General features: G+C 56.6%; 3 protein-coding genes across 13 annotated transcripts in view; 2 read left to right on the top strand and 1 right to left on the bottom strand.

Moving 5' to 3' along the window:
• The first annotated feature begins 71 nt into the window (after positions 1-71).
• On the top strand, positions 72-2,714 carry TMEM208 (transmembrane protein 208). The gene is made up of 6 exons (XM_068528878.1): positions 72-168; positions 794-889; positions 1,650-1,709; positions 1,791-1,927; positions 2,248-2,332; positions 2,432-2,714. Exons 1-6 carry the CDS (start codon positions 163-165, stop codon positions 2,567-2,569), a joined length of 522 nt encoding a protein of 173 aa, XP_068384979.1. The 5' UTR covers positions 72-162; the 3' UTR covers positions 2,570-2,714.
• Positions 2,715-2,828: 114 nt separating this feature from the next.
• Positions 2,829-18,644, bottom strand: FHOD1 (formin homology 2 domain containing 1). Of its 4 annotated transcripts, none has more exons than XM_068528871.1 (22): positions 18,366-18,644; positions 10,796-10,902; positions 10,355-10,419; positions 9,949-10,016; positions 9,766-9,871; positions 9,594-9,688; positions 9,214-9,325; positions 9,034-9,128; positions 8,781-8,924; positions 8,498-8,631; positions 8,198-8,416; positions 6,622-6,737; positions 5,948-6,534; positions 5,458-5,613; positions 5,069-5,251; positions 4,864-4,983; positions 4,619-4,780; positions 4,030-4,220; positions 3,743-3,935; positions 3,496-3,661; positions 3,217-3,417; positions 2,829-3,143 (listed from the first exon to the last, which is right to left on the bottom strand). In XM_068528871.1, exons 1-22 carry the CDS (start codon positions 18,564-18,566, stop codon positions 3,061-3,063), a joined length of 3,504 nt encoding a protein of 1,167 aa, XP_068384972.1. In that variant the 5' UTR covers positions 18,567-18,644; the 3' UTR covers positions 2,829-3,060. The 4 variants fall into 4 exon arrangements, with proteins under 4 accessions (XP_068384972.1, XP_068384973.1, XP_068384975.1 ...); XM_068528872.1 differs by having other exon boundaries at positions 8,198-8,368; XM_068528874.1 differs by lacking the exon at positions 18,366-18,644 and adding an exon at positions 15,356-15,436.
• Positions 18,645-18,840: 196 nt separating this feature from the next.
• Positions 18,841-26,038, top strand: part of SLC9A5 (solute carrier family 9 member A5) — a 19,294-nt gene continuing 12,096 nt past the window's right edge. For 5 of the 8 annotated variants that reach the window (XM_068529207.1, XM_068529214.1, XM_068529212.1 and 2 more), the window contains exons 1-5: positions 19,749-20,379; positions 23,171-23,473; positions 24,988-25,151; positions 25,325-25,403; positions 25,708-25,885. In XM_068529207.1, the coding sequence (XP_068385308.1) occupies positions 20,187-20,379; positions 23,171-23,473; positions 24,988-25,151; positions 25,325-25,403; positions 25,708-25,885 (917 nt within the window). In that variant the 5' untranslated portion in view covers positions 19,749-20,186. Of the gene's footprint in view, positions 19,445-19,551; positions 20,380-23,170; positions 23,474-24,987; positions 25,152-25,324; positions 25,404-25,707; positions 25,886-26,038 lie in introns of those variants that run through there. The other 3 variants (XM_068529208.1, XM_068529209.1, XM_068529213.1) reach the window with 3 other exon arrangements.

Here is a 26,038-nt window from a genome sequence, read left to right as displayed (position 1 = left end):
CTGGCGGGCGGAGCTTGGGAAGGAAGTGGATCTCCCACTTCCGTCCCAGTTGCTGACGATTTGGGTCTGCACCGGAAGTGCCTGTGCAGCAGATGTGGTACCTACTGAGTGCTGTTTCGGTCGCTCTCCCGTCTTTCCCCGGCTGGGTATTTGCGTCGCACCATGGCGGTAAGGAGGGCGAGTAGGGCGGGGTCCGCAAGGCAAAGCACTCTCGGGACCGGGAGACTGAAAACAGAGGAAGGACATCAAGGGCAGTGGGTCGGCCAGAGGGAGGTGCCATCCGGTGGCTGGACCGTACTAGATTAAGGTGGGGAGTGGAGAGGCGCAGGAGCATACCAGAGCTGGTGCCGGAGAGGGGTGGGCGTCAGTACCAGACAGTGTCAGGACTGGCTGGAGATCTGAGGGGCTTGAGGCGGGGTAGGCGTTAGCCCAGATCTGGTTTACTCTAGCAGAGGCCGGAGAGGGGCGCCATTCAAGCCCACTCAGGGATCCCCCGTGAAGGGTTTGTCAGCCCCAAACTGGACCTTATCAGAGGATTCAGGAGATACCAGCCTAGTGTTGGATTGTTCCCAGGAGGAGGCGGTCATTGCTGGGTGTGCTGCAAAGATGCTGTCAGCCCTAAGCAGGATGGTTTGGAGGAGGGGTGGACATCCCAAGGATTGTGCTAGGTTTGAGCACCACGGAGACTCGGCTGAGGTGCAGATGGAACTCTGCAGCTAACCGGAATGGTGGGGAGGATAAGAAAGACCCTGGCTGATGAGGGTTCTGACAGCATCTCGTCATCTCTCTGCAGCCCAAGGGCAAAGTGGGCACGAGAGGGAAGAAGCAGATATTTGAGGAGAACAAAGAGACCTTGAAGTTCTACCTGCGAATCATACTGGGGGCCAATGTAAGTGCCTCCCTCCTTGCTTCTGTGCCCACCCAAGGTTCCATAGCCCTCAGCTCTGTTTGGTGGGGTGGAGTGGTGGCAGTGTATGACAGCTAAAGCTCCAGAAGAAAACTCCAACTAAAAATAAATGAGAAAGGATCCTGGCACAGAGAAAGTGCTGAATAGTCAAAACAAAAAACCAAAAACAAAGTGAGGGTGTGAGTCTCAGATTGACTGGAGAGCCCTTCCCATCCTAAATACACAGGGCCTTCTTTCCTGGACTGAAGTGACGGAGGGGAGTCTGGGTATTCAGGAAGCAGACCTCTTTCGCCAACCGTATAAGAAGCGACTTGTCTTCTTTCATCACCTGGCCTAATATCTTGGTCAGAGTTGAGGGAGGGCCATGGTTTAGTAAGCTTTTTAGATTTTTTTTTCATTAAAAATTTTTAAAATTTTATTATTTATTTTTAAATTTATGGCTGCATTGGGTCCTTGTTGCTGTGCGTGGGCTTTCTCTAGTTGCAGCGAGTGCGGGCTACTCTTCGTTGCGGTGTGCAGGCTTCTCACTGCGGTGGCTCCTCTTGTGGAGCACGGGCTGTAGGCTCGTGGGCTTCAGTAGTTGTGGTGCATGGGCCTAGTTGCTCCGCAGCATGTGGGATCCTCCCGGACCAGGGATCGAACCAGTGTCCCCTGCATTGGCAGGCAGATTCCTAACCACTGCACCACCAGGGAAGTCCCTAGTAAGCTTTCGATCCCAGCCTGATCCTGTGTCTGCTTACAGGCCATTTACTGTCTTGTCACCCTGGTCTTCTTCTACTCATCTGCTTCATTTTGGGCCTGGGTAAGTGTCCCGCATCCTGGGAAGTGGGTAAGCACATAGGGTCAGTGGCTGGCCTTTGATACCCCCATTCTTTTTCGGCAGATGGCCCTGGGCTTTAGTCTGGCAGTATATGGGGCCAGCTACCACTCTATGAGCTCGATGGCAAGGGCAGCCTTCTCTGAGGATGGGGCCCTGATGGATGGTGGAATGGATCTCAACATGGAGCAGGGCATGGCAGAGTGAGTGTCCCCCGCTGTCAGCCCAGGTGAGCGGTGCCAGGGCTGGGGTGCTGGGGCCCAAGACCCACAGCTACCTGCAACTTGAAGAGGGTGGAAGGGAGTTGAACTAGGGCCCATCTATTGTTTTTGTTCTTATTTTTTATTTAAAAAAAAATTTTTTTTTTTTTTGGCCATTCTGTGCGGCTTGTGGGATCTTAGTTCCCCGACCAGGGATTGAACCCGGGCCCTCAGCAGTGAAAGCACGGAGGCCTAACCACTGGACCGCCAGGGAATTCCCCGTCTACTATCTTTGGCCCTTGCAGCCTCCCTTCTATCCACAGGCACCTTAAAGATGTGATCCTGCTGACAGCTATTGTGCAGGTGCTCAGCTGCTTCTCCCTCTACATCTGGTCCTTCTGGCTTCTGGTACGTGGGTGGTGGGGCTCCCAACGAGGAGCTGGGGCATCTACCCCTTCTCTTCTTTCATTTCCTGCACCTGGCTTCAAGCTCCCTTTTCTCTCCTAGGCGCCGGGCAGAGCCCTTTACCTCCTGTGGGTCAATGTACTGGGCCCTTGGTTCACAGCAGACAGTGGCGCCCCAGCGCCAGAGCACAACGAGAAACGGCAGCGCCGACAGGAGCGGCGGCAGATGAAGCGGTTATAGCCACTGACGTTGTGGCTACAGGTTTCTGGGCCCCGGGTGGCTCTATCAGGCTGCATGGCCCCCATGCCAGGAGCAATGAGGGCCTAGTCCAAGGGCCAAAGGCAGTCTAAGGTATAGGACTGGTGAATAAATGGCTTACAATGTGGCTAATGGCTGTGTGGGTGATAAAGAGAGGTAAGGCAGGAACAGCCAGTCCTTTGGTATTTTCCTTCTGCTACAGGCTCAGCGTGGTGGGTACTTTGAAAGAAGAAAAAGGCGCTTGGATTGGCTAGGAAAACTTTATTATGTTCCACGTGTCCAGGGAGCTCATACATGCACACGCACACTCACACAGGCACACACAGCTAATACTGCTCACGGCACTGGCCACGGGCACAGAGTGGCCCTCGAGTTGAGAAGAGGCCCAGAATTGTGCTCTGGTCCCTCCTCACCATAGTCTCCTGCACTGCAGACTGGGGCCCAGATAGATAGGTATCGTGGAGGCAGCACCTTCACACTTCCAGGCCAGGACCCTTGCTCAGTCCTAGTGCCTGTACCAGGTCCTCTCCGAGCCCGCTCTTCAACGTCCGTCTCACTGCAAGGACAGAGCAGGGTTGGAGGGGGTTGATGGGGTTAAGGTGGGCAGTGGGTGTGTGGGGAATACTCACAAGACTTGCGGTTGCCACGGGAACGCTTGCGTTCCCGAGCAGCTAAGGCACGAGGACTGCTCTTGGTCACTGACTGCACCAGCAGGTCCATGATCTCATCTGAAGTGTCACTGGGTAAACTGGAGCCTGGAGGTTCTTCTGGGGGTACAGTGCAGGGCCCCACTGCTGTGGGCATGACTGGGGAGCTGCTCTGGACCATGCCTGAGGGAGCCAGATAGATAGGGAGGTGAGGCCAAAGCGGCCCCAGAGCCCACTGCCCCCAGCGGCCGTAGGTCCCACCTCTGCTGCGGCGGCCATGTGTGGTGTCCTCGGGCTTGCTGGCCAGCAGACTCTTCATGCTGGCGTGACTGTCGGCATCACCCTCTCCTGGCCCACTGCTCACAGCCACTGGGATAGATGGGTTGCTGGGGGTTTCCCCAGCTGCCACACCTGAGAACTTCTCTGTCTGGAGAGAGGAAAGGGGTGGGTTGGGAGCAGAGGAAGAAAACCATGGGGGTGGCAGTCAAGACCCGGAAGGGACACCCACCTCGGTGATCATGCGTCCCCGGGTCTTGCTGCGCTCACGGTACGTGGCCCGCTTCTGCTGCTGCTGCAGCACCCGGTCCCGGCAAGTCCGATACTCCAGTGCGAACTCCCGCAGCGTGTGGCAGAACTGCATGACGCGCGCCTCACGGGCTGCCTGCGCTGTGTACCCCAGGTACAGCAGGAAGGCGTGGAACCTAGCCAGGTTGGGGTGGGGAGGAGTGGTGAGTCCTGCTTGGGGTTTGAGGGATGGTGGTGGCGGTCCTGCCTCTCTCTGGCCCACGCCCCCACCTGTTGCAGACACGGCGGTGCACGACCCTCAGCATGGCAACACGGCGGGTACAATGGGACAGGAAGTGGGTGAGGCGGGCACGCAGGGCTGGAGCCAGCTCGTGCTTGGACAAGCTCCGCAGGCTCTCTTCGGCTGCCCGGCTTCGGCGCTCCAGCTGCCCCAGGTTCTCAGTCAGCTGCTCAAAGTCCACCTGGAAAAGCAGGGAGTACACATGCTGTCCCCCCCACAAAAAGACACCGCCTGAGCTGCCTCTGTGCTGGGCTGACTAGCCTGGGCCCTGAGGACACAGCCGAGATCTGGCCCCTGCCCTCCAAAAGCTCACAGTCTGATGCAAGAGACAGACAAGTCCATTTGATGCAGTGGAGAACGGAGAAGGTTTCTTGGGATAAGTGGCAGCTAAACAGATCTAAAGACAGAGTAGGTGTAGCCATGCCAATAGAAGAAAGAGTTTCTGGCAGAGGACACAGCCCACGCGCACGCCTGTAGCCTAAGCAAGCCCTGGCCCAGCAGCCCACTCAGGGAGAGGGAGAGAAGCAGTGCTCCCTCATGCCACGGCCAGTCTTAGTCAAGCCTCTGGCAGGTGCTGACCTTGGCACAGCGGATCAGGGCAGGAATTTCTGAGTAGAGGTCAGAGGAATCAGGCCGGGTCTGGAGCACCAGGGAGCAGAGATGATGCAGCAGTGACTGTCGGCGCACCGTGTCTTTCACCTCTGACACCTTCTCCAGGTAGCTCAGCTCAAAGCCGCTGCTCTGAAAGGACCCCGTCTGAGCCTGAGCCTGAGCCTGGCTGGCTCCAGAGCCCTGGCCCCCGCCCTCATGTGCTCTCAGTTCACCTGGGAGCCGTTGAGGAAGTTGCCCACAGCCAGCAGGGTGGCCAGGATGCAGTGGAAGGTGGCATTTTGCACCAGCTGTTGCATGCCCACTTTCAGGTCGAACAGTGGCTCTGCAATTTCCTGGTGTGGGAGACCAGGGACTCAGACTACGTGGTCATCATGCTCACCTGTCCCCACTGCCTGTCCCATCCCATGACCCAGGTACCCGCTCCATGCTGTCATAATCCAGCTTGAAGGCCCAGAGTTGTAGGCGGGCAGCCAGGCCCCTGATGGAAGCGAGAGTCATCAGGAAGTTTTCGGCTGGGCCCAGGGGTATGTCAGGATTGGCCAGCTGGGCCTCCTCGATCTTCTGCCGCTCCTCCTCTGTGGGCATCATGGTCAGTAGCTTCTGAGAATGCACCCAACGGCCCACATAGGCCACTCAGTGCTGGCCTGAGGCCTCACGTGTTGGTCTTGACTCCTCCCTAGGTCATCTGGGGCAGCCCCAGAGTCTGGGGAAATGCCAAGCCCATGCTCACCACTGGAGGGACAGGAAATGCCCTCTGACCAAAGGAGAGGGCCGGACTTGCTGCACCCTTAGCTGGGTATCCCTACCTCAATGCCATCCTTGCTGACAGCAAACTCATCAAAGTTGAGCAGGGCAGCCTTAATGACGTGCACAGGTGGCAGCGTGGTTAGGCCGATGTTGATGGCATTGCTGCGCTTGGGGTCCAGCACGGTGGTCACTGTGCGGCGGCCCTCACCAGCTTTCTTTGAAATTGGGCGAAGGGCAGTGTAAGATTGGGAAAGGGTCTAACTGGGGCAACAATCTAAGAGGGCACACCAAGGCCCCACTCTGAATGGCTAAATGGTGGGATTACCCCACAGCCAGGGATCTGGGATGTGTAAGGCCTTGGGATGGGCTTAGACACTAGTTAGGGTTGGGCTGAATTCTTATTGAAGGACCTCAGACAAGTCGCTATTCCTTTCTTTGCCTCGGTTTCCCCATGTGGGAAATGAGTGGCAGCCCCAGCAGTTCAGACGCTTGAGCTCTGATTGCCTCCTCTCTCCCCTAGGGTTACCTTGCAGACGAGGGCACGTTTACCTTGGAAGGCAGCACGTCCTTGGCACGGGACTCGAACAGGTGTTCTAGCCGGGCTGTATCCACCGAGACAGGCTCTAGTGAGGCCCACAGGGTGGGGCAGGGCCCAAAGCGGCTGCCAGAGCCTCCATGGACCCCAGCCAGCTTTAGCTCCCGCCAGAAGAGTTTTACTGTCTTCCTCTTGGTGGGGAGGGCTAGGCCATCAGGTGCTGAGAGGGGAAGAGCGGCAGCTGGGGGTGGGGGTGGGAAGGGGCTTTTGATCGGTGGGGGGGGTGGGGGCGGAGGAGGTGGGGGGCCTCCCGGGAGCGGCAGGGGCGGGACCCCTTTCCCCGCCTCCACAGACTCCGTGTTCAGCACGTCCTGGTCTTCGTCCTCCCCCAGATCTGAGAAGTCCAGGTCCCCAATGCAGAGGCTGGGTACGCAGGTAGGGAGCTCCCGGACGGGCTCAGCCTTGGGGCTTGGTGGGGCCAATGGCTCCTTGGGCTCTGGCTCGAGGCTGTGCTGAGTACGGAGCAGGATTTGAGGGGCAGCGCTCTGGGGTGTTCCGGGTGCAGGGGCTGGTTCTGGGGAGCCCCGTAATTCTTGGGTGTCTAGAAAAAGGGAAACAGCCGTCAGTGTCACGTCCTCTGTGGAGCAACAGGGCAACATGGGTGGATTCTGCCCACCCACTTGCTCACCTGGGTGTCCATCGACATCATCGGGCATGGCTCCAGCCAATGTCTCTGCCTGGCCCTGGGCCAGCGCTGCCTGCTTTTCTGTTTCTGCTGCTGCTACATTCTCCAGGAACCGGGCTCTGGGGGGAGGGACTTGTCAGTGAGGGTGTCTGACACACCCCAGCCCAGGGTGGTGCACATGCCTTGCTGGGCCCCTGGGCACTGCCCCTAATTGCAGGCACACACACACACACAGGGAACAGTCCATGCGCTGAGCAGACCCAGGACCTGCCCCCCCCCCCACAAAGGCCAGCCCCTGTTCAGTCTTCCACATCTGGGGAGGGTCACTACCAACCCAGTATTCCCAGGTCAACATACGGGGAAAAGTTCTACTTAACATCTAACTTGCAACCTTGCTGCTGTTCATGTTCACTGTTCTGATTCTAGACAAGGATCCTTAGAGCAGGGGGAGGGGATAGCTGTCCCAATGGGCACACCAGGCTGTCCCTCCCTTGGCATGTCTAGCAGCTTCTGAGAGCTATGGCCTATGCCCAGAAAAGGGCCTGGTAAACGAAAGGCACTCAGTTTATGTTGAAGTAATAAAGGTGATCCCATCTCTTTTTTGGCCCCTCCAGCCTCTGTTGGCACTCAGTCTCTGTCCTTCCCTTAGACGGAGGTTGCTCCTCCACCTCCGCACCACACAGCACCCTAGATCCCCTCCCAGCCTTAATCCTGGGCTGAGGACACAGGAGAATCGGCTCCAGGTTGGGAGTCCACATCCTCATCACTGATGAAAGCTGTTAAGGTGTCACTGTTAAAGCACTGGGACCTCTATGATCCCGGTGAACTGTTCCCCAGTGCTTAGTCCTTGGGTAACCGAGGACACATAAGTCTGGGAGAGTCCCCCAGCTCTGGCTGCATCAGGCACATGGAACCCCTGCTGGGGGAAGCAATGCTGAAGCCCTGAGCACATGGCAGGCCTGGCAGGCTGGCCTCTGTACTTACTCCAGCCTGGCCTGCCCAGTAGGGAACTGGGGGACAGATGGGCTCTCACGGGCCCTGGGTAGGGGGGAATGAGAGGAAGAAATGGTAATTGTGGTATGTGCTCCACCCCAAAGCCCAGTTGCTCACACCCACACAGAGCTGGGCAGTGATATCAGGGGTTCCTTCCCAGCCACAGTGGGAAGAGGAGGGAGTGGGGGAGGCATGATGTGAGGAAACTGGAAGTGGAGGGGAGAGACCGACATGACGCAGGACAGGGTGCAGTAAAAGACAAAGAGCAAAACAGGAGAGTCAGAGACAGTGACAGAGAAACAAAGACAGAAGGGGGTAGAGAGACAGATGACATTGACAAAACACGCAGAATGCCAGAAAGAAGAAAAGCCGCAGGAGGAGGAGGTCCAGTCAGAGCCGAACCCCACCCCCCAGCAGTCACTTACCAAACAGGAGCAGTTTGGTGAAGTCTGGAAAGAAAGAGAAAGAAAGCACGCGTTTGGGCAGAGAAGTTTGGGCAGAGGAGGCGGAGGGCCCGTGGAGGGGCGCAGAGTGGAGGGACAGTTGTAGAAAAGACTCCCGGGACAGCCTCTATCTCCCTACTTACTTGTAGATGCTCCTCTCGCAGGAGCTGTCAGGTGAGGGCATCACGCAGATGGTAGGAAAGAGGCTCAAGGTGGTATGGAGGCCAGAGACAGGGCCCACGGCGCTGGAGGCGGGGCCTGTAGGTGGGGCGGGGCCCACGGGGCTGGAGGTGGGGCCGGTCGGCAAGGCAGGGCTGGCGGAGGAGGAGGTGGAGGCTACTGGTGAGGCGGGGCCTGTGGAGCTGGAGGTGTGGCCTGTCAGGAGGCAGGGCTCCCCCTGGCGGATCCACCCCTCCGCCTCCGCCAAGGCAGTTCGTTCTTACCCAGGCTCCGGGGAGCGCACTTCTAGAGATCGGCGGATCCTCTTGCCCTCCTCTGAGGAAGGCTTTCGACGGGTGATGCGCCGCCCACCTGCGACGGCTTCTTCGATGTCCCCATCCTCCAACCGCAGGGCGCTCTAGGAGAGTTGAGCCCAGATGGGAGCGACTGAGGCCCAAGTAGGTGGGGTGGGGCACTGGAGAACGGCCTCCCTCCCTCCCCTCCTCTCTCCTGCCTTCGGGCCCTGACAGCCCAGCCGGCCCTGACAGCCCAGCCCGCCCTGCCCACCTCATAGAGCATAAGCTGGGCACGCAGGTCGACGTCAGTGCCCGCGGTGCCCAAGTGGCGCTGGACCAGTGCCTCCATGCCCTGCTGCTCCAGTGCATCCGTCACGTCATAGAAGGAGTCCTGATCCGGGAGCGCTGCCAGAGTCTGGAGGGTGGGGATAGGACGGCAAGGCTAAAGCTGATGGAGACCAGAAGTCAAGAGCCTGAGGGGCCCAGAATGGCACATGGTTCCCCCTTTGCTCCCCCTATCCCACCTTGTTGATGAGGGTGACAGTGTACACCAGCAACTCGGGGTCAGCGCCATTCTTCTCCTCCAGGATGGACACCAAATTGGCCCATGGAAGAGCACCTGTCACCCAGATAGGGAGCAGTCATATGGGAACAAGTAGGAGAGAGGGCTCTGAGCAGTGGAGGAGGGAGGGACAGTTTCTGACCCGTGGTGCTGGCCACAGAGTTGACTGCACGGATGATCAGTGGTGCGTTGCTCTCAGAGTATTCCACAAACACCAGCAGCAGCTTCAGGGCTGTCTTCACCACCAAGCGGGACTGGGGGGAAGGGGTCACCATACATGAGTGGGGCTTGGGCCAGACCTGTGCTGGCTCCTGGTGGGGAGGGGGAAGGGCTCCTGGGGCTCGACCCAGAGAGGAGAGTCTAGGCAGAAAGAGCCATCTCTAGGCCCAGGTACTGAAGTGCCTCTGAGGCTTAGAGGGGCCACAGACCCCCTCCATTCCAGACCACTTTGCAGAAGAGGAAACTGAGGCCCAGAGAGAGGCAGTGGGAAAAGGATGCATGGCTGGGTGAAGGGCCACTTACCAGGCTGGCACACAGTGTGTACAGCCACTGCACGGTCTCACTATGGGCCACCACCCCCAGCATCCCATCCACAAAAAGCATCAGCTGGCCTAGTGCTGGGGACACAGGGACAAGAAGAGGTCAGTAAGCGGTCACTGAAGGCAGGGGTCATGGGGGAGGGGGTGAGGCTGACCTCGGAGGATATAGCTCTGGTAGTTGTGGTCGGCAGCAGCGCCCACATGGATTAGGCAACTCAGCCCCTCCGAGTGCACGAATTCAGGCACCAGGTCCTTGTCCTCCTGCGGGCACCATGGGGGAGTTTAGTGGGGGGAGGATCAGCCTGGATGCCCACCCCCAGCCCACCTCCGGGCCTCACCTGGAAGATCTGCTTTAGTGAGAAGAGGGAGCGGCGGAGCTCAGGGCCACTGGAGCCATACAACTTTTCTGCAAGACGTAGGTGGGCATGGAAACCTCAAGGGGACACACCACAAGCCCCCCACCCCCTTCTACTGGGACGCAACCACAACCCCCCATCAAAGAATCTTCTAGTACTCTTGAACCCCCACCTCCTCCTCCACCCCCTGACTCTGGGCAAGCCCGACCGCAGTCTAGCAGCTGCCCTGGAAGAAGAGGTCAGGATAGGAATGGGAGGAGTCGCACATCCCGTCTCCCATCTGCTCTGTCTGCTGTCCAGCACAGGCCTGAAACAAACTGAGACAACCGGGGTGGGGGTGGGGGGGGGGGAAGGGAGGCGCTGGACGCTGATATCCTCACACACTCACCTAAGATGGCATTGACTCTCAGAGAGAGCTGGGTCCGCAGGATCAGAGTAGGCTTCCGCCCTTTGCTGGAATCAAGTAGCCCAATCAGCAGCTCCCAGCCCATTCCTCAGGGTCCCTCCACCCACACCAAGGCAGCCAAAACCTGGCCACAGCTCCTTTCTCCCCAGCTGCTTCTCCAAGCCAAAGGGTTGTCCACATAGGAGGGTTTGAAGAACACAGGCATCTCAGGTATGTAGGAGAGCCCCCACCCCCAACCCAGGCAGCAGGTAACACTGGCCAGGCCTTGGGATTCCCCTGGCACAGTTCCCTGGGGTGGTAGGAGGAGACCCACAGCCCTGGCTAGAGATCAAGTGTCTTGGCTGCTGACACCTGAGCCAGCCCCTCCAGCATGGGGGCAAGGGTGGGAGCCAGCCTAGCGTTCCTGGCCCCATCAGCTCTGACCTGATCTCTTCAAAGAAGCCCTCCAGCATCTCCCGCTGCTCTTCTAGGGACAGCTCAGGGTCCAGGTAGTATCCAGACGGAGACACTTGCAGGGCACAGTCCTCTAGCTGGGGGCAAAGGGAACAGCTGTCAGGGCTGGGGAAGAGGTGGCAGGAGTACATATGGAGACCCCATGACCTCCTACCTCCCACTCAGGGTGCTGGCAGAGGCACACAAGGGCCTGCGGCGCAGCCATGCATTCCTTCAGCAGTCATTTCTCATGGGCCTACTATGTGCAAAGCCCATGTGGCTCAAAGAGCTTTCTCCTGGCTCATACCTACCCATTCTTTAGGTTTCAGATTAGATAATGCTTTTTTTTTTTTTTTTTTTTTTTTGCCACGCCACGCGGCTTGTGGGATCTTAGTTCCCTGACCAGGGATAGAACCCGCGCCCTTGGCAGTGAAAGCGTGGAGTCCTAACCACTGGACCGCCAGGGAATTCCCAGATAATGCTTTTTTGGAAAGCCTTCCTGGACTCCTCTAGCCAATGCCATGCAAATCCCTCCAGCCCTTGTGTGTACCCTCCTCTTAGGCCTTACACACAGCATTATCACGTCCTAGACACTAGTCTCCTTCCCCACTAACTGTGTGTTCTCTGGGTTCAGGCACCATGTCTGTCTTGTCCATGCAATATCTGCAGAGCCTATCACAGCACTTAGCACACAGCAAGTGCTCCCTAAATGGTTGTTGAGCTACTGAACATGAATGAGGAAGGGGAATGGAGAGAAAATAGGAGGAAGTTCCTGCTTTCAAGGAAGTTCGCAGCTGTGAACATTCAACACCCAGGGAAAAGTGTTAAGAATGCTGGGAGGTGCAAACCCAGCTGAGAGGGGGACGTGTGTCTCCCCGAGTTAAGATAGTGAGGAGAAGGGCTCCCAGTCCCTCCAAGCCTGAGGGTCTTTGCCCTGCCCCAAGTGGGCTACAGTCACCATGGTCCTAGCTGGACCTCAGAGACCTCCAAGAGGCCTATTAAACACCAGGTTTTAGGGTCTGACTCAGTCAGCCTACAGTGGGTCCCTGGAACCTGCACCGTAACAAGAAGTCAGGTGCTCCACCCATGAGTCTGCTGCCCATGTCTCCCACCCCCCTGAGCTGGCTCCCCACCATCACCACCACCACCACCAACACCAGGATGACTCTTGGCCCCTTGAGAAGTGCCTGTAGAGAAGCCTAGTGAGGTGACTCTGGAGAGTCTGAGGGCAGCACCGTGCCACTCCCTGATGCCTCCACCATGTAGCACAGTGCCAGTGTGCCCCACTCAGCAAAGTTCCCTTGACTTGAGTGGTGGTGCTTCTTGAGAGGCCCAGGGAAAGCCCACCTCTGGAGAGGCAGAGTGTCTTCTGGTCTCCATCTTACTGGGAAAGTCAACCCCAACATTTGTCTTGATGTTCTGTCAGCCCTGCCCTGCTCTGGACCCAGCCCAAGGACTTCCAGCTGCCCTTGGTCCCCTGGCGTTAAGGGAGTCCAGCTCCTGCCCCTACCCCTCCTCTGCTTAGTACCCCTGCTCATGCCTGAGAGCCTGAGTTCAGCCTGTAAGGCCCTTTGGTGACACCCACACCTCCCACTCCTTCCCACCCCCCAGGCTCCTGCGTGGGACGTGGGACATAGGACAAACACTCCAGCCTGTTTTCTGTCCCACTTCCTGCTTGGCTGCCTGCCCTCCCTTGGGCAGGCCTGGCCTCTCTCCCCTCCCTGGGAGCAGAGTCATCCTCTCCAGGGCCTACTGGGAATGGGCCCTGAGATAGGGCAGCAAGGCCCCAGGGCTGGGGTCCTTTGTCCGGGGCCAGCTCAGCTGAGGGCAGCCCCACATTCCTCCTGATTCCTCTTCCCACATGGTGACTCAGCAGCCAACCCACCCCACCCCCAGCCAGGCACAGCTACATCTCCTTCTGCCTTGGACTGGAGGACTCTGGGACCCTAGAGAAACATATTTCCCCCAAACTTACAAATACCCTCAGAGACCCCCCAAATCACACACATATAGAATAGCTCATTCATTCAAATAGTCACGAACCAGGCTGGTTTTAGGTGCTGAGGACATAGCAGGGAACAAGATACTGCCTCTGCCTTCCCTGTCTTCCAACCCCGCTGGGGAGGCAGGCAGGTCTGACTCAGAAAAAGGCCACAAATAAATGTAGAAGCACAACCACCACGGGTGCTAAGAAAGGGGAGGGGTGGGGTGCTGTAAAGGTAGACACTGGAGGAGTGAGCAGATTCCACCTGGGAGTGGCTTACACACCCAAGAATACAGTCAGGCAGGGTATATATGTGCTACTGGCCACGCACAGGTGAGAAGCACACCCACAGAAAGCTCAGGTCCAGCAAGCTCTCTTCCCCTCCTGCACGCACACTTGCAGGCTCTAATTCCAAGTGAGCTGAGCATGGCCCTTGCCTTCCAGAATACCTGCCTCCATTTGGGGCAGGGTCCTGAAGACTGAATGCTCTACCACCCCCAGCCTCCTCAGATGAGCCCCTTTCCCTCTGTGGTGGTAGCAGTGGCTCCCTAGCCACTTCACCTGTCTTATCCTGCCAGGGCCCCATTTCTGGGGAGGAGGTCCAGAGGTAACAGCCAGCCCAAAGCCTCCGGGACAATGCCCCCCACCCTTAACTGTCTGTCCTGGGTGGAGATGGAGCGGGCAGCAGGGTCAGGCAAGCTCCAAGGAGCGGAGACTTCCTGCCAGCTGGGCGTTGCTTGTCCCTCACACCCCTGGCCCCTTCCTGGAGTCACCCTTCTTTTTTTTTTTAATTTTTAATTTATTTTTTATACAGCAGGTTCATATTAGTTACCTATTTTATACATATTAGTGTATATATGTCAATCCCAATCTCCCAATGCATCCCATCACCACCACCCCCTGCCACTTTCCCCCCTTGGTGTCCATACGTTTGTTCTCTACATCTGTGTCTCTATTTCTGCCCTGCAAACCGGTTCATCTGTACCATTTTTCTAGGTTCCACATGTATGCGTTAATATACGATATTTGTTTTTCTCTTTCTGACTTACTTGACTCTGTATGACAGTCTCTAGATCCATCCTGGGGTCACCCTTCTGAGCGCCAAACCTCTGGGCTTTGTTTCTCACACCCGGGGGCTGGGCCAGGCTGGCGTAAGCCCAAACCCTAGTCCCTGAGGACAGTGCTTGGGGTCAGCACAGGGTCAGTGTAGGCCCACATGTTGGACTCCCTCCTGGCTCTTGTCTTCCACACTTCTCTGATGTTTGTCTTGGGGTGGAGTCTCTCCCTCACTCTTCCCAGGCTCAGCCCCTCGCTTCAGCCTCCAGCCCACTTTTCTCTATTTATTTATTTGTTTATATTTATTGAGGTATAGTTGATTTACAATATTGTATAAGTTTCAGTCGTACAACATAGTGATCCACAATTTTTAAAGATTGTACTTGGGAATTCCCTGGCGGTCCAGTGGTTAGGACTCTGCGCTTTCACCGCCTGGGCCCGTTCTATCCCTGGTCGTCAGGGAACTAGGATCCCACAAGCTGCGCAGCATGGCCAAAAGAAAAAAAAAAGTTATACTCCATTTAAAATTGTTATAAAATATTGGCTATATTCCTTGTGCTGGACGATATATCCTTGTAGCTTATTTATTTTATATATAGTAGCTTGTACCTCTTAATCTCCTACCCCTATCTTGCCCCAGCCCACTTTTCTCTTGATTCCTTGGGCTAGGCTTTTCTGGCAGCCCAAACCGACTTGTTACATATGGTTTTACAAGCTTAGGACACCATGGTGCCTACTACCCAATATTTTTCATAACAGTATAATCGAGTGAGAATGCCAGGGGCAAGGAAGTTGGAGAAAAGTGCAGAATTACATTCTGAAGGACTCTTGTTTTAGGAAATAATTTGTTAACTACCTTTTTCTTCTCCTTTCCTAAAAATGTAAGACCCTGTGTTCTGATGACCCTCCTTCCCTTTTATCTTGGGTCTCCAACTGGACCTTGGCTTCCTGAATGAGATGACATGAATGGGTCTTGAGGAGGGAAGCCCACATTTGTTATGCCTCCTCTGTGTCACACACTGGGCTGCCTGGTTCCTTTGATTCTCCTGATAATCCTTTTACAGGTGAGGAAACCAAGGCTCAGAAATTCTGTGAATTTGCCCCAGGCTGAATGGAACCAGGGCTAACTGACCTAGATCCTGGGCCAATGGACTTTGGAAGTGCTCCAGGGAACCCTGCAGGGGAGGTGGAGTGAGGGCTGGAGACCGCCCCTCAGCTTTCTGAACTGTGCAAATACCCCAAGCTGGTCCTCTTAGTTCCAGCAAGGGAACACAAATGAACACACGCACATCATACACATTGGGGTAACAGTGCGTACTTCTGCCAGGACTAAGTTCGGGTCCCTTACCAGGCTGCAACCCAGAATGAACAGACTGGACATGCTGGCCCCAGGGAAAGATGGGAGGAGACCATGACTCATGCCCACATCACAGTTTTCTATAGGCTCCCAAAGAGACCTCCACAACAAGAAAGGAAAGGGCTCAGTTCATCACCAGAGCACCCCATCTTACCCTTAAGAATCTTCTGGGACCCCTCCAGTTGGTCCCTGTCCCAGAAGGTCAGGTTCACACTTTAGCCCCTTTGTCACAACTGCTCCTGAGGGATAAACTGAGGCTGGAGTAGGGATGGGCAAGGTCAGGAAACAAGTACCACCCCTGTTCCACTCTAATGTTGAGCAGCAGTTGGGGAAACAAAGTTGCTGGTAATGAACAGATTTCTAGGGCTATCTCTGCTGCTAGGAATAGGGGGCTCATCTGGCCTTTGCATCAGGGTCAGAGCAGTACCCAGGTCCCTCTGCCCAGAGCCCAGGGAGAAAGGAGTCTGTGCTATCCCAGATGTGGCAGGGCCTTTGGATATTAGGGAGGGGCTCGTGAGGCAGGCCCAGAAGGGCAAAGGGTAGCACGGAGAGTGGGACAGGGTAGCAGGGAGGGTGGGGCTGGGCAGCTCTGGGTAAAAAAATGAGGCAGGGCCAGAGGGCCAGGTTCTCCCCTGGGGCAGGGGCAGGTCCCTGGGCTCTGGCACAGAGGGGAGACAGATATTCCTGAGTTTCCCTGGGGACACCACACATGACCCAAGGCACTGCCAGGACACCCCCTATCCCACCCCCAGGGCCAGGAGATGAGTCAGAGGCTGTGGCCAGGAGCTTCCTCCTAGACTGGGAGGAAATGAGCAAGGCCTTTTCAGACCTGAGAGCTCTGAAACATTTAAAAAGGAAGCCCCCAGGGGAACTATACAGGCAAGCCACAGCCCAATGGGGTGTGTGTGGGTGGAGCCACAGAGGGAAAGTGGGCTGGGCCTCTGTACATTCCCAGGGAAGGGGCAGGGTATGCGGGGATGATGGGCGTCAGTGGCCAGAGTGGGAGGCAGAGGTCATTTGGCTGTGAACTGTTCTCCTGCTGGATAACTGTGCAGAGGATGAAACAGTGAGCACAGAACCCCTCCCTCTTATTTTGCTCTACAGCCTGGGATGGGGATGCCTGGGTTTCTGGGCCACCTCTCCCCTCTAGAGGGCTGTGGAGCAGGCCTGAGTCATGTCTGTGCCCCTGGGCCACCCACTTATAGGACTAGGGGAGGGACCAGCTGTTGACATTTCCTACAAGGAGGAGCCCTGCTCCCCCTCCCTCAGCTCTCTGATGTCCCTGCCCCTGCCCTATTCTCAGCCCTTCTTCCTCTGGCCTTCTATTCTGGGGCTGTGGTCACAGTTTATATTTGGGATGAGCACATCACAGTGCATCTGACCATTCCTGGCAGAGCTGCCAGCCCCAGGGAGTCCTGGCTCCAAGCACAGTGGCAACCCAGTGTGCAGGCCCCCATAGTCTGCCTGTGGGGGATATGGCAGTCCTCAGGCACACCAGGTGGGAGTTCTGAAAGTGGGGAGACCAGGAAGGACCGAGTTGGGGGGTACTTAACGCATTATCGTAGCTCTCAGCTAGGGAGCAGAGAACAGAGGGCAGAGCACCTGGTTGAAGGGGTGGTGGTGATGGGTCCCTAAATGAGGGGGAGAGGCAAGGGGTAATTTTGATCCTTTTTCCTGTAGCTGACCTCCCAAACTTGCCCCTAACTGGGAAGAGGGGTGTTAGGGCTAAGTTCTGTCCTCGAGTCGGGGGTGGGAGGAATACTATGTTCTCTGTGGTGCTCCAGGCTTATTTCAGTACTAGGAGTTCCAGGAGCCTGGAGGCAGGAACCTGGCCTCAGTTCAGCACCACTCTCTCCCCAGAGCCCATTGTGAATGGGAGGTGGCCTCTGGCTAGAGGTGCTTCTTTTAGGTCCACTTCAGTTTGCCCCTTTGAACAGGGCAGGACAAGGAGGGGTCGCATCAAAACTCTGGAGAGGGCAATGTGCTGCTATCTTCAATCCTTGTCCTTGAAGCCTGGGCTCTGCTCAGACACGCGCCACTCCCCAGGCCAATAGTCTCAGCACTTCTCCCGCCCGCGCTCGGAGGCGGGGCAGGCCCGCAGCGCTAGGAATGTAAGCTGGCGGCCTGGCGCCTGGGGCACATTCCAGGGGAGACCCCAGGCCCGGGGGGCAAGTTTGCGCAACTCGGCGCCCAGCTAAGCCTGGGATCAGGGGAGGGCACCTCCACCAACTCTCTCTTCTCTTCCTCACCACTTGGTGCTGACTGGCTGGCGAGGCACCCCGGGAGGTGATTGTGTGCCTCCCAGAGTTCTGGCCCGGAAACCGGGTGCCTGCGAGTGCGCCGGAAAAGGCTGCCTGCGGGGGGCTGAGCGCAGGGAGCAGGAGGGGAGGTAGGGCGGGCCATCTGGAAAAGGGCCTCTCCCGGCACTGTGCACGAGTCGGTTCTGGGGTGCAGGCAAACGAGGGCAGGCCGGCGGTTTAAAATTAGCCCGGCCCGCTCCCTCCCTTCCAGCTTCACGGCCGGCGGCGGCAGCTGTACGAGACGGTGGGGGCGGTGACTCAAAGGGCTCTTCCACCAGTGCAGCCTCCCGCGCTCGGGGTGTCCCGGGCCAGGCCGCTTCCCGGGAACTCCCCTCAGCCCGTGAAGACTCTTCTCCACCGGCACTCCCCAGCCGGGCCTCACCAGGCAGGGACAACACTCTGTCCGGCTGGACCCAATCCAGCCTCCAGACACCTCCAGTGGCCCGCCCCGGGTCCGCCCTCCTCGTGGTCCCGCCCCCACCTGACCTGAAGCAGGTGAAAGCTGGTCTATCCCCAGCTCCGTCTCCTAAGTCCGCTACCGCCCAAACACCCACGCCACCCTATCCAGAGCAGTTAACCAGGCAGACTGGCAGCGAGCGGACCCCGAGCGCCTCCCCAGGTGGGCCTCATTTCGAGGGCCAGCCTGGGTGCCGCAGAGTACAAGCTCCCATCCTCCCTTCTTCAGCTTCCCTCAACTTGAGAGGCGTTCCCCACAAGCCGGGCAACGTGTACCTTGGGTCCCCAGCCCAAAACTTTCCCGAGGAGCGCACCCGCTCCAGCCTCTCCTCGAGGGGCTCCCAAAGGCTTTCATGGCGCTGACCCTGAACCCTCGGTCGCCCCCAGCCTTTCTCCGGCTCCCCTCACCTTGAGCGGCGCCCCCAGCAGGTGGTGCAGCGCGGGTATCTGCGCGCCCAGGGGCAGCGCCCCGTCCAGGCTGCAGGTGGGGGCCCGGCGCGGCTCCGGGAAGTTGGCACATGCGAAAGGGTCGGTGTCCTCTAGGTACTGCACCCGCACGGTCACCACTGATACCGGCTCCCCGTCCCCGCGGTCTTCCTCGCCGGCCATGGCTCCGCCAGTGGCTCGCTCAGTGCGCCTCCGGGCGGGTCCCAGCCGCACCGCGACGTCTACTCAACTAGCTCGCCGTCTGGGCGGGACCGGGCCGGACGCCGAGGAAGAGGGGCGGAGCCAGGCGGAGGCGGGGCGGAGGAAGGGGGTGGAGCCAATAGTAGTCTCCGGAGGCTAGGAGTGGGCAACCGCTGCCGGTGGCGGAGACTGCAGCCAGCCACTCAGAGGGCGTGATCATGGTCCTGTTAGTTCACTGGCTAGTCCGGGGGAAAACCCGAGCTCGCGCGCCCCTCACCCACTTCGAGAGCGCGCGGAGCACGGGGAGGCTTTCTTTGGGCTTGGGGGCGGTGAGGATGCGCTCTCTTTAGGGCAAGGTGGGGTGGAAGTTTCTTCGGATCGTGGCCCGCCAGGTCCCCCTCAGTTTAGGGGCGAGAAGGTCCTGATTCCTTCAGCTGAGGGATGAAGTGGATGGGCTTCCCTTATTTGGAGAAAGCAGGTAGATGGGTCCCTTTCAGTTTAGAGCAAGAAGTGAAAATAGATTACACTCAATTCGAAGGAAGAGGTGGGATCATTTACCTTTAGTTGGAGGAAAAAGAGGGACGGGTGCCCCTAATTCTGGGAAAAGGATGGGATGACTCAGTTTGGCGGCGAGGTAGAACGTTACCCTCAATTTTGGGGAAGAACGGGGATGGGTTGCCCTTCAGCTTGAATGAAAAGTGGAAACGGTCCTTTTCAGTTTGGGGCGAGATAAGCCGAATGCCCCCTCAGGTTTGGGGAAGAGGTTGGGTGGATCCCTCTTAGTTTGAAGGGAATCGATAGACTGGGGTTTCCATAGTTTAGGGAAGAAGATACGTTTCCTTCATTGTCTCATGGAAAAGGTGAGAAGCGTTCACTGTAGTTTAAGGGAAAGGGAGGCCGGCTGTCCCTCGGTTTGGTAAATGAAGAGGAACAGCCTCCTATTCAGCCTGGAATGAGCTGGGCCCAATCTGGGCCTTGGGATTTCTGGGGACGATGGGGACAGTTGTCCCTCACGGCTTTCTAAAAAGGGCCCACTGCGCGTGCGCAGCTCTGGTCTGGGCGGGGACCCGAAGGGGGCCCCTCCAGTCTGCACCGGGCAGCGCCGGAGCCCGTGGCCTCGGTATCGGGGGCCGGCTGCTGGCCGCGGGCAGCACTCTCGGTGGCGGGGCTGCGCTCCTCCCGCCTGGACCCCGCCCCCCGGCAGACCCCGGTCACTCCAGCGGCTGGCCGTCGCCACCGGCTGGTGGAATGCAGAGGTGCCCCTGGAGGGCTGTGGCCGCTCACAGCTCTGAATCCGGGTCGGGGGAGGTTTTGGGAGAGTTTGGGGGAGCGGGCTTGAAGGAATAGGTTGCAGGACTTGGGGAAGGGCTGCACTTGGGAATTTCCAGAGTCGGGACTGGTTTAGAGCGGAGGAGCAGGCGTCCGCACTACGGACGCCCGGGGCAGGGTCTCGGAGTCCGGACCTGGCTTGGGGGTATCGGAGCCGGGATTGGGGGGAGCGGGCCCCACGTGCCTGTGACGCGGGGGCGGCCGGTAGGCGGCGGCGGCGACGCGGGGCCGGCGGCCGTGCGGTGCCGGGAGGGCTGCTAGGCAGGCGGCAGGATGCTGCGCGCCGCACTGCCGCTGCTCGGGCTGCCCCTGGCGGGGGCGGGAGCAACCGAAGAGCCCACCCAGGAGCCGGGGTCGCCGGGTGAGCCTCCCCCAGGGTTGGCGCTCTTCCGCTGGCAGTGGCACGAGGTGGAGGCGCCCTACCTGGTAGCCCTCTGGATCCTGGTGGCCAGCCTGGCTAAAATCGGTGAGTGCGTGTGTGCGTGCGCCAGGGCCGGCGGCCGTCATTGGACCCGTCCCCAACCCCTAGTCCCCAGATCCGGGCCGGCTTCTTGCAGAGTGCCCTGACCTAGCTTCCGATTCCACAAATCCAGGCTCTCACATTGTTTCTGCGCCTCCTCTTGTGGATCTCCCTCTTCCCCTTCTCCTCGAGTGGGAGCCCTGAGGATTTGCCTTCTCAAAGGGCTGCCCCAGCTCTCTCCAGCCCCATCCCTAGACTCCTTTGCCCTTTCCTCTCTTCTCCTTGAAGTAAGCTCTTTGATCTGGGCTCTCCTCCACCAATCCCCAGCCTCCTAAAAGCTTCTGTCAGCAGTGAAGACGTGTGGGGACATTGAGGGGATGGTGTTCTCCTGCAAACCCAGGCATCCTGGTCCTGAGGAAGCAGCCTTCCCTGGAGGCCACTGCCAAGTGTCCATTCTCTTGGGATACTAAACTGCCACTTTTCCTCTCTCCCCCCTCTGCTCCCCTAAAGGTGCCCCCTTCTTGTGCTTAGCTGTGCCCGCCCCACCCCCAATTCCGGTCTACCTTCTTCCCACCTCAGGATATAAGAAACTTCCGTTTATTGGGGCCTTACTCTGTACCGCCTGCACTAGATGCTTTCATACATCCAGTCTCCTTCAGTCTGCACAGTAAAGGTTGTGCTTCAGACTCCTTTCCTTGAATAGAGCTGCTTTTCCTTGCCTCTGCCCCTTCCTCCCCACTTCTGAGCAGCCAGTGGTCCCTCCTCCCACCACAGACCCTCCTCCCTCTCCCTGTTGTGCAGGCTCTGCTGTGGGGGTGACTAATTATAGCTGAGCCGTTGCTACTCACTCCCCATCTATGCAGGCACAGCCTGTACTCCAGTCTCACCAATACAGTCTTCATGTAGGAATCACACAGTCTAGGATTTGCCCCCTTCTCCCCCCAGGGACACAGCTGGGGGTGGGGGCTGGGCAGGAACAGAAGAACTCTCCACTCTGCTGTGGCAGCCCATTAATAATGGAAAATGGGGCTTGAAATGCCCTCAGGGAGCCTAGTGCTGTCAGAGAACAGGCTTTTGTGAAGGGTTTTTGCTGGGAGTAATACATGCTCTGGAGATAAGGATGGAATAAAGTCCCTGAAGGAGAGGAAAGGGGGACCAAAGGTAGGGATGAGTGTGGGAAGAGCTATGGCTGAGCTCACCTTAGGGCCTGGCAGCAATGAGAGCAAGGTAGGAGAAGCCTCAGATTTGGGAGCCAAGAATTGGGTTTGCTGAGAAGTCTGCCAGTTGGAGTTCCTGTCTTATTTAGGGTTTACAGCAATGACTGTAGTTTCCCCCATAAATCATAGTGCTTTTTCTAGCTTGGATGACATGTCCTATGGAGGTAGAAGAGAGCCTTTTTCTCATCAAACAAAACAAACAAACAAAAAATCCTTGGGATTAGGGGCAGGGGAGATGGGTAGAATGTTCAGAGATACCTTTCCCCAGCTTCATTACCAGGAGATTTTTTTTTTCCTTTTATTCACCAAATATTTATGTAGATCCCACCATGTGCCAGGCACTGTCCTAGGCTCTCTGGGTACAGCTTCCAAAGGGCACTGTCTTAGCATTGGGTCTCACACAGCCTAACACAGAGGCTTCCCTCACTACTCACCACACTAGGGATTGTCTGGGGAGAGGTGCTCATCTGGTCTCAGGTCCCAAGGGAAAGCCAAAACAGTTTATATTAGGAGGCAAAGGTAGGAGTGGCAATAGTGCTAGAAAACCTCCTCTTCTTTCCTAGGGACAGATCTGTTATTCTCTTCCAGAGTCATATTGAATTAACATTTGTTGAGATCCTATTATGTGTCTGACATTCTGCTAGGAAAATTCACACTATATCATTTTATCCTCACCCTGTGTGAGGGGTATTTTTCCCCATATTACAGGAGAAGAAATTGAAATTCAGGTAAATTAAATAATTTGCCTGAGATCACACAATTAGGAAGGGATGGAGCCAGAAGAAGAACTGGATCTCTGACTGCTAAACTTAATGCTTTTTAAACTACTGAGTCCTTAGTGAGCCTATATAATGAAAAGCACATTGGGCTAGGAGGTCTACAGTGCTCCTAGGAGGTATGATATGCATTATGGTCTAGCTCGAGAGGCAGGGCACAATAATATAATAATAGGTAACATTTATAGAGTGCTTATTGTAAACCACTGGGCTAAGTGCTTTTGAGTAGACTGTCTTACTTAAACCTCACAACAATCCTATGAGATCATTACTGTTTTTATCCCCATTTTACTGATGAGAAAACTGAAAGTCAAAGAGGTGAAGTTATTTGCTCCAAGGTCACAGAACTAGTAAATGGAAGAGCTAGGCTTTAAACCCAGGCAGCCTGACTCCAGAGGTCCTGATTTTTACAGCTGTGTTATGCATAAAAATATACCAAGTATTTGCTGAGATTCAAATAACGGCAAATGGATAAGGGAGATCAGAGAAAGGTGAGGTCCTTCGAGGATTAGAGAGGAGGGGGCATTTCCAGAAGTGGAAAAAGTAAGCAAAGGTCTAGGTTACCATGACAGGAGCACCAGGAAACAGACAACTTTGGCTGCAGTGGGGGATTTGAAGCCCTGGAGGCTGGAGATTCTAGCAGTCCTGGATTTTTCTTCTTCCTTGGTCCCAGTGTCAGGGGTCCCGACCTTGAATAAACTTTTAAGACTGGGAGGTTATAGGCCACTGTGTGTGCGTGTGTGTGCACACGTGCGCACGCGCACCCCATAAGCTGATAGCTCCTGCCCTCTTCTTGCATTGTAGTGTTTCACTTGTCTCGGAAGGTGACGTCTCTGGTCCCTGAGAGCTGCCTGCTGATTTTGCTGGGACTGGTGCTAGGGGGCATTGTCTTGGCTGTGGCCAAGAAAGCTGAATACCAGCTGGAGCCAGGCACCTTCTTCCTCTTCCTGTTGCCTCCTATCGTGCTGGACTCGGGCTATTTCATGCCTAGCCGGCTGTTCTTTGACAACCTGGGCGCCATCCTCACCTACGCTGTGGTGGGCACACTCTGGAATGCCTTCACGACAGGTGCTGCCCTCTGGGGCCTGCAGCAGGCTGGACTTGTGGGTGAGTGACCTTAAGACCTGGACTGGTAGCGGGAGGCTTTGCCAGACTCATCACCCAGCTCCCTTCTCCTCCAGCTCTGAAGATCCTGTGTTGACGAGAGCCATGCCCTGAGAGCTCCATCTTAGGTCCCTCCCAACTGGAGTGTGAGGCAATGCTCCAGATGGGCCTTCAGCCTTCATTTAGGTCCCTGCCAGATGAGTCTGGGCTTCTGCAGATGACAGCTGAGTAGGGGCCTGGCTCCCAGCTGTGTGTGGGCTGCCAAGGCTGGGACTCTGCCGCCTCCTGCCCTGACACCATACTGCCACTTGCCAGCCTGGCTCCCCTGAGGCACAGCTCACCTTTCCTGTGAGGGCTCTGCCCAGGCCACATCAGGGTGGTTTTCTGTTTTTATTATTATTTTTAATAAATACATATTATACATCCACAGAATGCAAGACACTACACTGGGTGTTCTCTCTTTACTCATCCCACTGGCTCTTCATAGCAACCTTGCTGGGGGTATAATTTGTCCCACTTTAATGGATGAGGAAATAGAGGCCCTTAAACTCATTCGATATCAGGTCTAAAGTTAGCAGGAGAGGTCTGTTTTACTGAGGCTCTTTGCCCTGTCCTGCTCCCTTCTTCCTCATTTCCTGGCCCCCAAATCCATTCAACCCTGAATGTTGATGATTCAGACTTCTTCACAGATGCAAGGGGAGGTTTGCAATTTCCACTTGGGGACTCCAACCTGGTTTTCCTAATGGGTCAGTGAACTATTTGGGGGCAGGAAGGGAAGGGAGGACATCAGACCATAGTAACAGTAATCCTAATAATAGGTAATATCTATTGGTTGCTTACTATGTATTAGGCACTGGCTAAATAAGGAACTTTTTGAGTTTCTTATTGTTCTCACTATTATTATTCTCAATATATACATGTGGAAACGGAGGTTCACAGAGATTACATGGCATGTTCAAGTCCCACCTGTGGTGGGTGCTTCCCATACTATATTCAGCCTTCATGGATGGATAGTCCCTCCCCCTCCTGCTGAGAACTGTGGCGAATTCCTTAGGCTGAGAACCACCGGTGTGGGAGAAAGCACTCTCTTTCGTTCTTCTCCCGAATAAAGCCAGTCAGCAGCCAATTTCCACCTGCTGGTGGTTATTATTACTGTTGCTGCAGTTCTTATTGTCAGTGCCACCTTAGCTTTCCAGGTTACATAGAGCTACCGTAGCCATCTCCTGGGTTGATTTTTGCAGCAGTACTGTTAGGCAGGCATATGAGGAGGCATGGCTTATGAGATGTCATGTGACAATGACAGTGCCAACATCACAGAGCTGGTAAGTGGCAAAGGCAGGCCTTAGGCTCAAGACCTAAGGTCTCCTGACCTGCAGGCCGATGCTCTCTTCACCATCCCAGGTCCTCTCTGGGCATACTTGTTTTAATAGTGGGGCTGGAGTCTGGGCTTGTCACAGGGACTGCTGTAGGCAATTCAGTACCTCACCATTTGCTGTCCCTCATCTGTCCCTCGAAAGCCCCTAGAGTGCAGGCTGGCTTGCTGGACTTCCTGCTGTTTGGGAGCCTCATCTCAGCAGTGGACCCCGTGGCCGTGCTGGCTGTCTTTGAGGAGGTGCACGTCAACGAGACCCTCTTTATCATCGTCTTCGGCGAGTCCCTGCTCAATGATGCAGTTACTGTGGTGAGAGTGCTCGGCTGGCTGCCGTTCCTTGACCCCAGGCTGCCATGCTCTGACCAGGCTCGACTCTTCCCCGGGCCCCCTGGGGAAGAAATATGGTCTCTGCTTTCCCCCTCTCCAAGCAGTCCAAATTGCTGCCTTCCCCCGGCGCTCCTGATGCTCCTCTTCTCGCTTAGGTGCTGTACAAGGTCTGCAACTCTTTTGTGGAGATGGGCTCTGCCAACGTGCAGGCCACTGACTACCTGAAGGGAGTCGGTCAGTATTTCCCCCCTCTTGGCGGGCACTGGAGGTCTGCCTCCCCTGGGTTGCTGAGCCCCTGCCCCCCACCGCGTCAGGACAGAGGACGCTGCTCGGGTTGCCTCATTCCCTTCCATCCTGTATGGAGAAATAGGGCCCTGAGAACCTGAGAAGGAGGGCCTTTCCTGGAATCCTAGCTCTGGGACCCTGACCCCTGGGAAGCACAGTGGGCATTGTCCTCCACTCCCTGCCAGGCAGCAGTCTTGTCAGCCCTGGTGGGGTCCGGGCCAGGGGTCACGCTGACAACCCACTCCTCCCCCAGCCTCCTTGTTTGTGGTCAGTCTGGGCGGGGCAGCCGTGGGCTTAGTCTTTGCCTTCCTCCTGGCCCTGACCACACGCTTCACCAAGCGGGTCCGCATCATCGAGCCTCTGCTGGTCTTCCTCCTCGCCTACGCAGCCTACCTTACTGCTGAAATGGCCTCGCTCTCCGCCATTCTTGCGTGAGTCCTGGGGGCCTTGCAGGCAGGCAGCTGGGAGGGGGCACTGGAGATGGTCGCCCCTCACATGGACAGAAGCAGGACCCGGAGGAGTCCATAGGTCTCCCTGAGCCCTTGTGGGAGTGGGAGCTTCAAACTCCCCTGGGGAGATACTAA

This window comes from Eschrichtius robustus, chromosome 19 (assembly GCF_028021215.1).
Source record: "Eschrichtius robustus isolate mEscRob2 chromosome 19, mEscRob2.pri, whole genome shotgun sequence".
NCBI lineage: Eukaryota > Metazoa > Chordata > Mammalia > Artiodactyla > Eschrichtiidae > Eschrichtius > Eschrichtius robustus.
This window is presented reverse-complemented; position numbering and strand designations above follow the sequence as displayed.

Bases quoted from the DNA above. Each gene is read 5' to 3' on its own strand.
- FHOD1 (XM_068528871.1), bottom strand. From the start codon at position 18,566: ATGGCCGGCGAGGAAGACCGCGGGGACGGGGAGCCGGTATCAGTGGTG. The intron at 8,632-8,780 runs GTGGGCAGGGCG...CAACTCTCCTAG, and splicing joins CCCAGCTTATGCTCTATGAG to AGCGCCCTGCGGTTGGAGGA. The intron at 8,417-8,497 runs GTAAGAACGAAC...CCACACCTCCAG, and splicing joins GTGCGCTCCCCGGAGCCTGG to CTCCACAGGCCCCGCCTCAC.
- TMEM208 (XM_068528878.1), top strand. The intron at 890-1,649 runs GTAAGTGCCTCC...GTCTGCTTACAG, and splicing joins GAATCATACTGGGGGCCAAT to GCCATTTACTGTCTTGTCAC. The intron at 2,333-2,431 runs GTACGTGGGTGG...TTTCTCTCCTAG, and splicing joins TCTGGTCCTTCTGGCTTCTG to GCGCCGGGCAGAGCCCTTTA.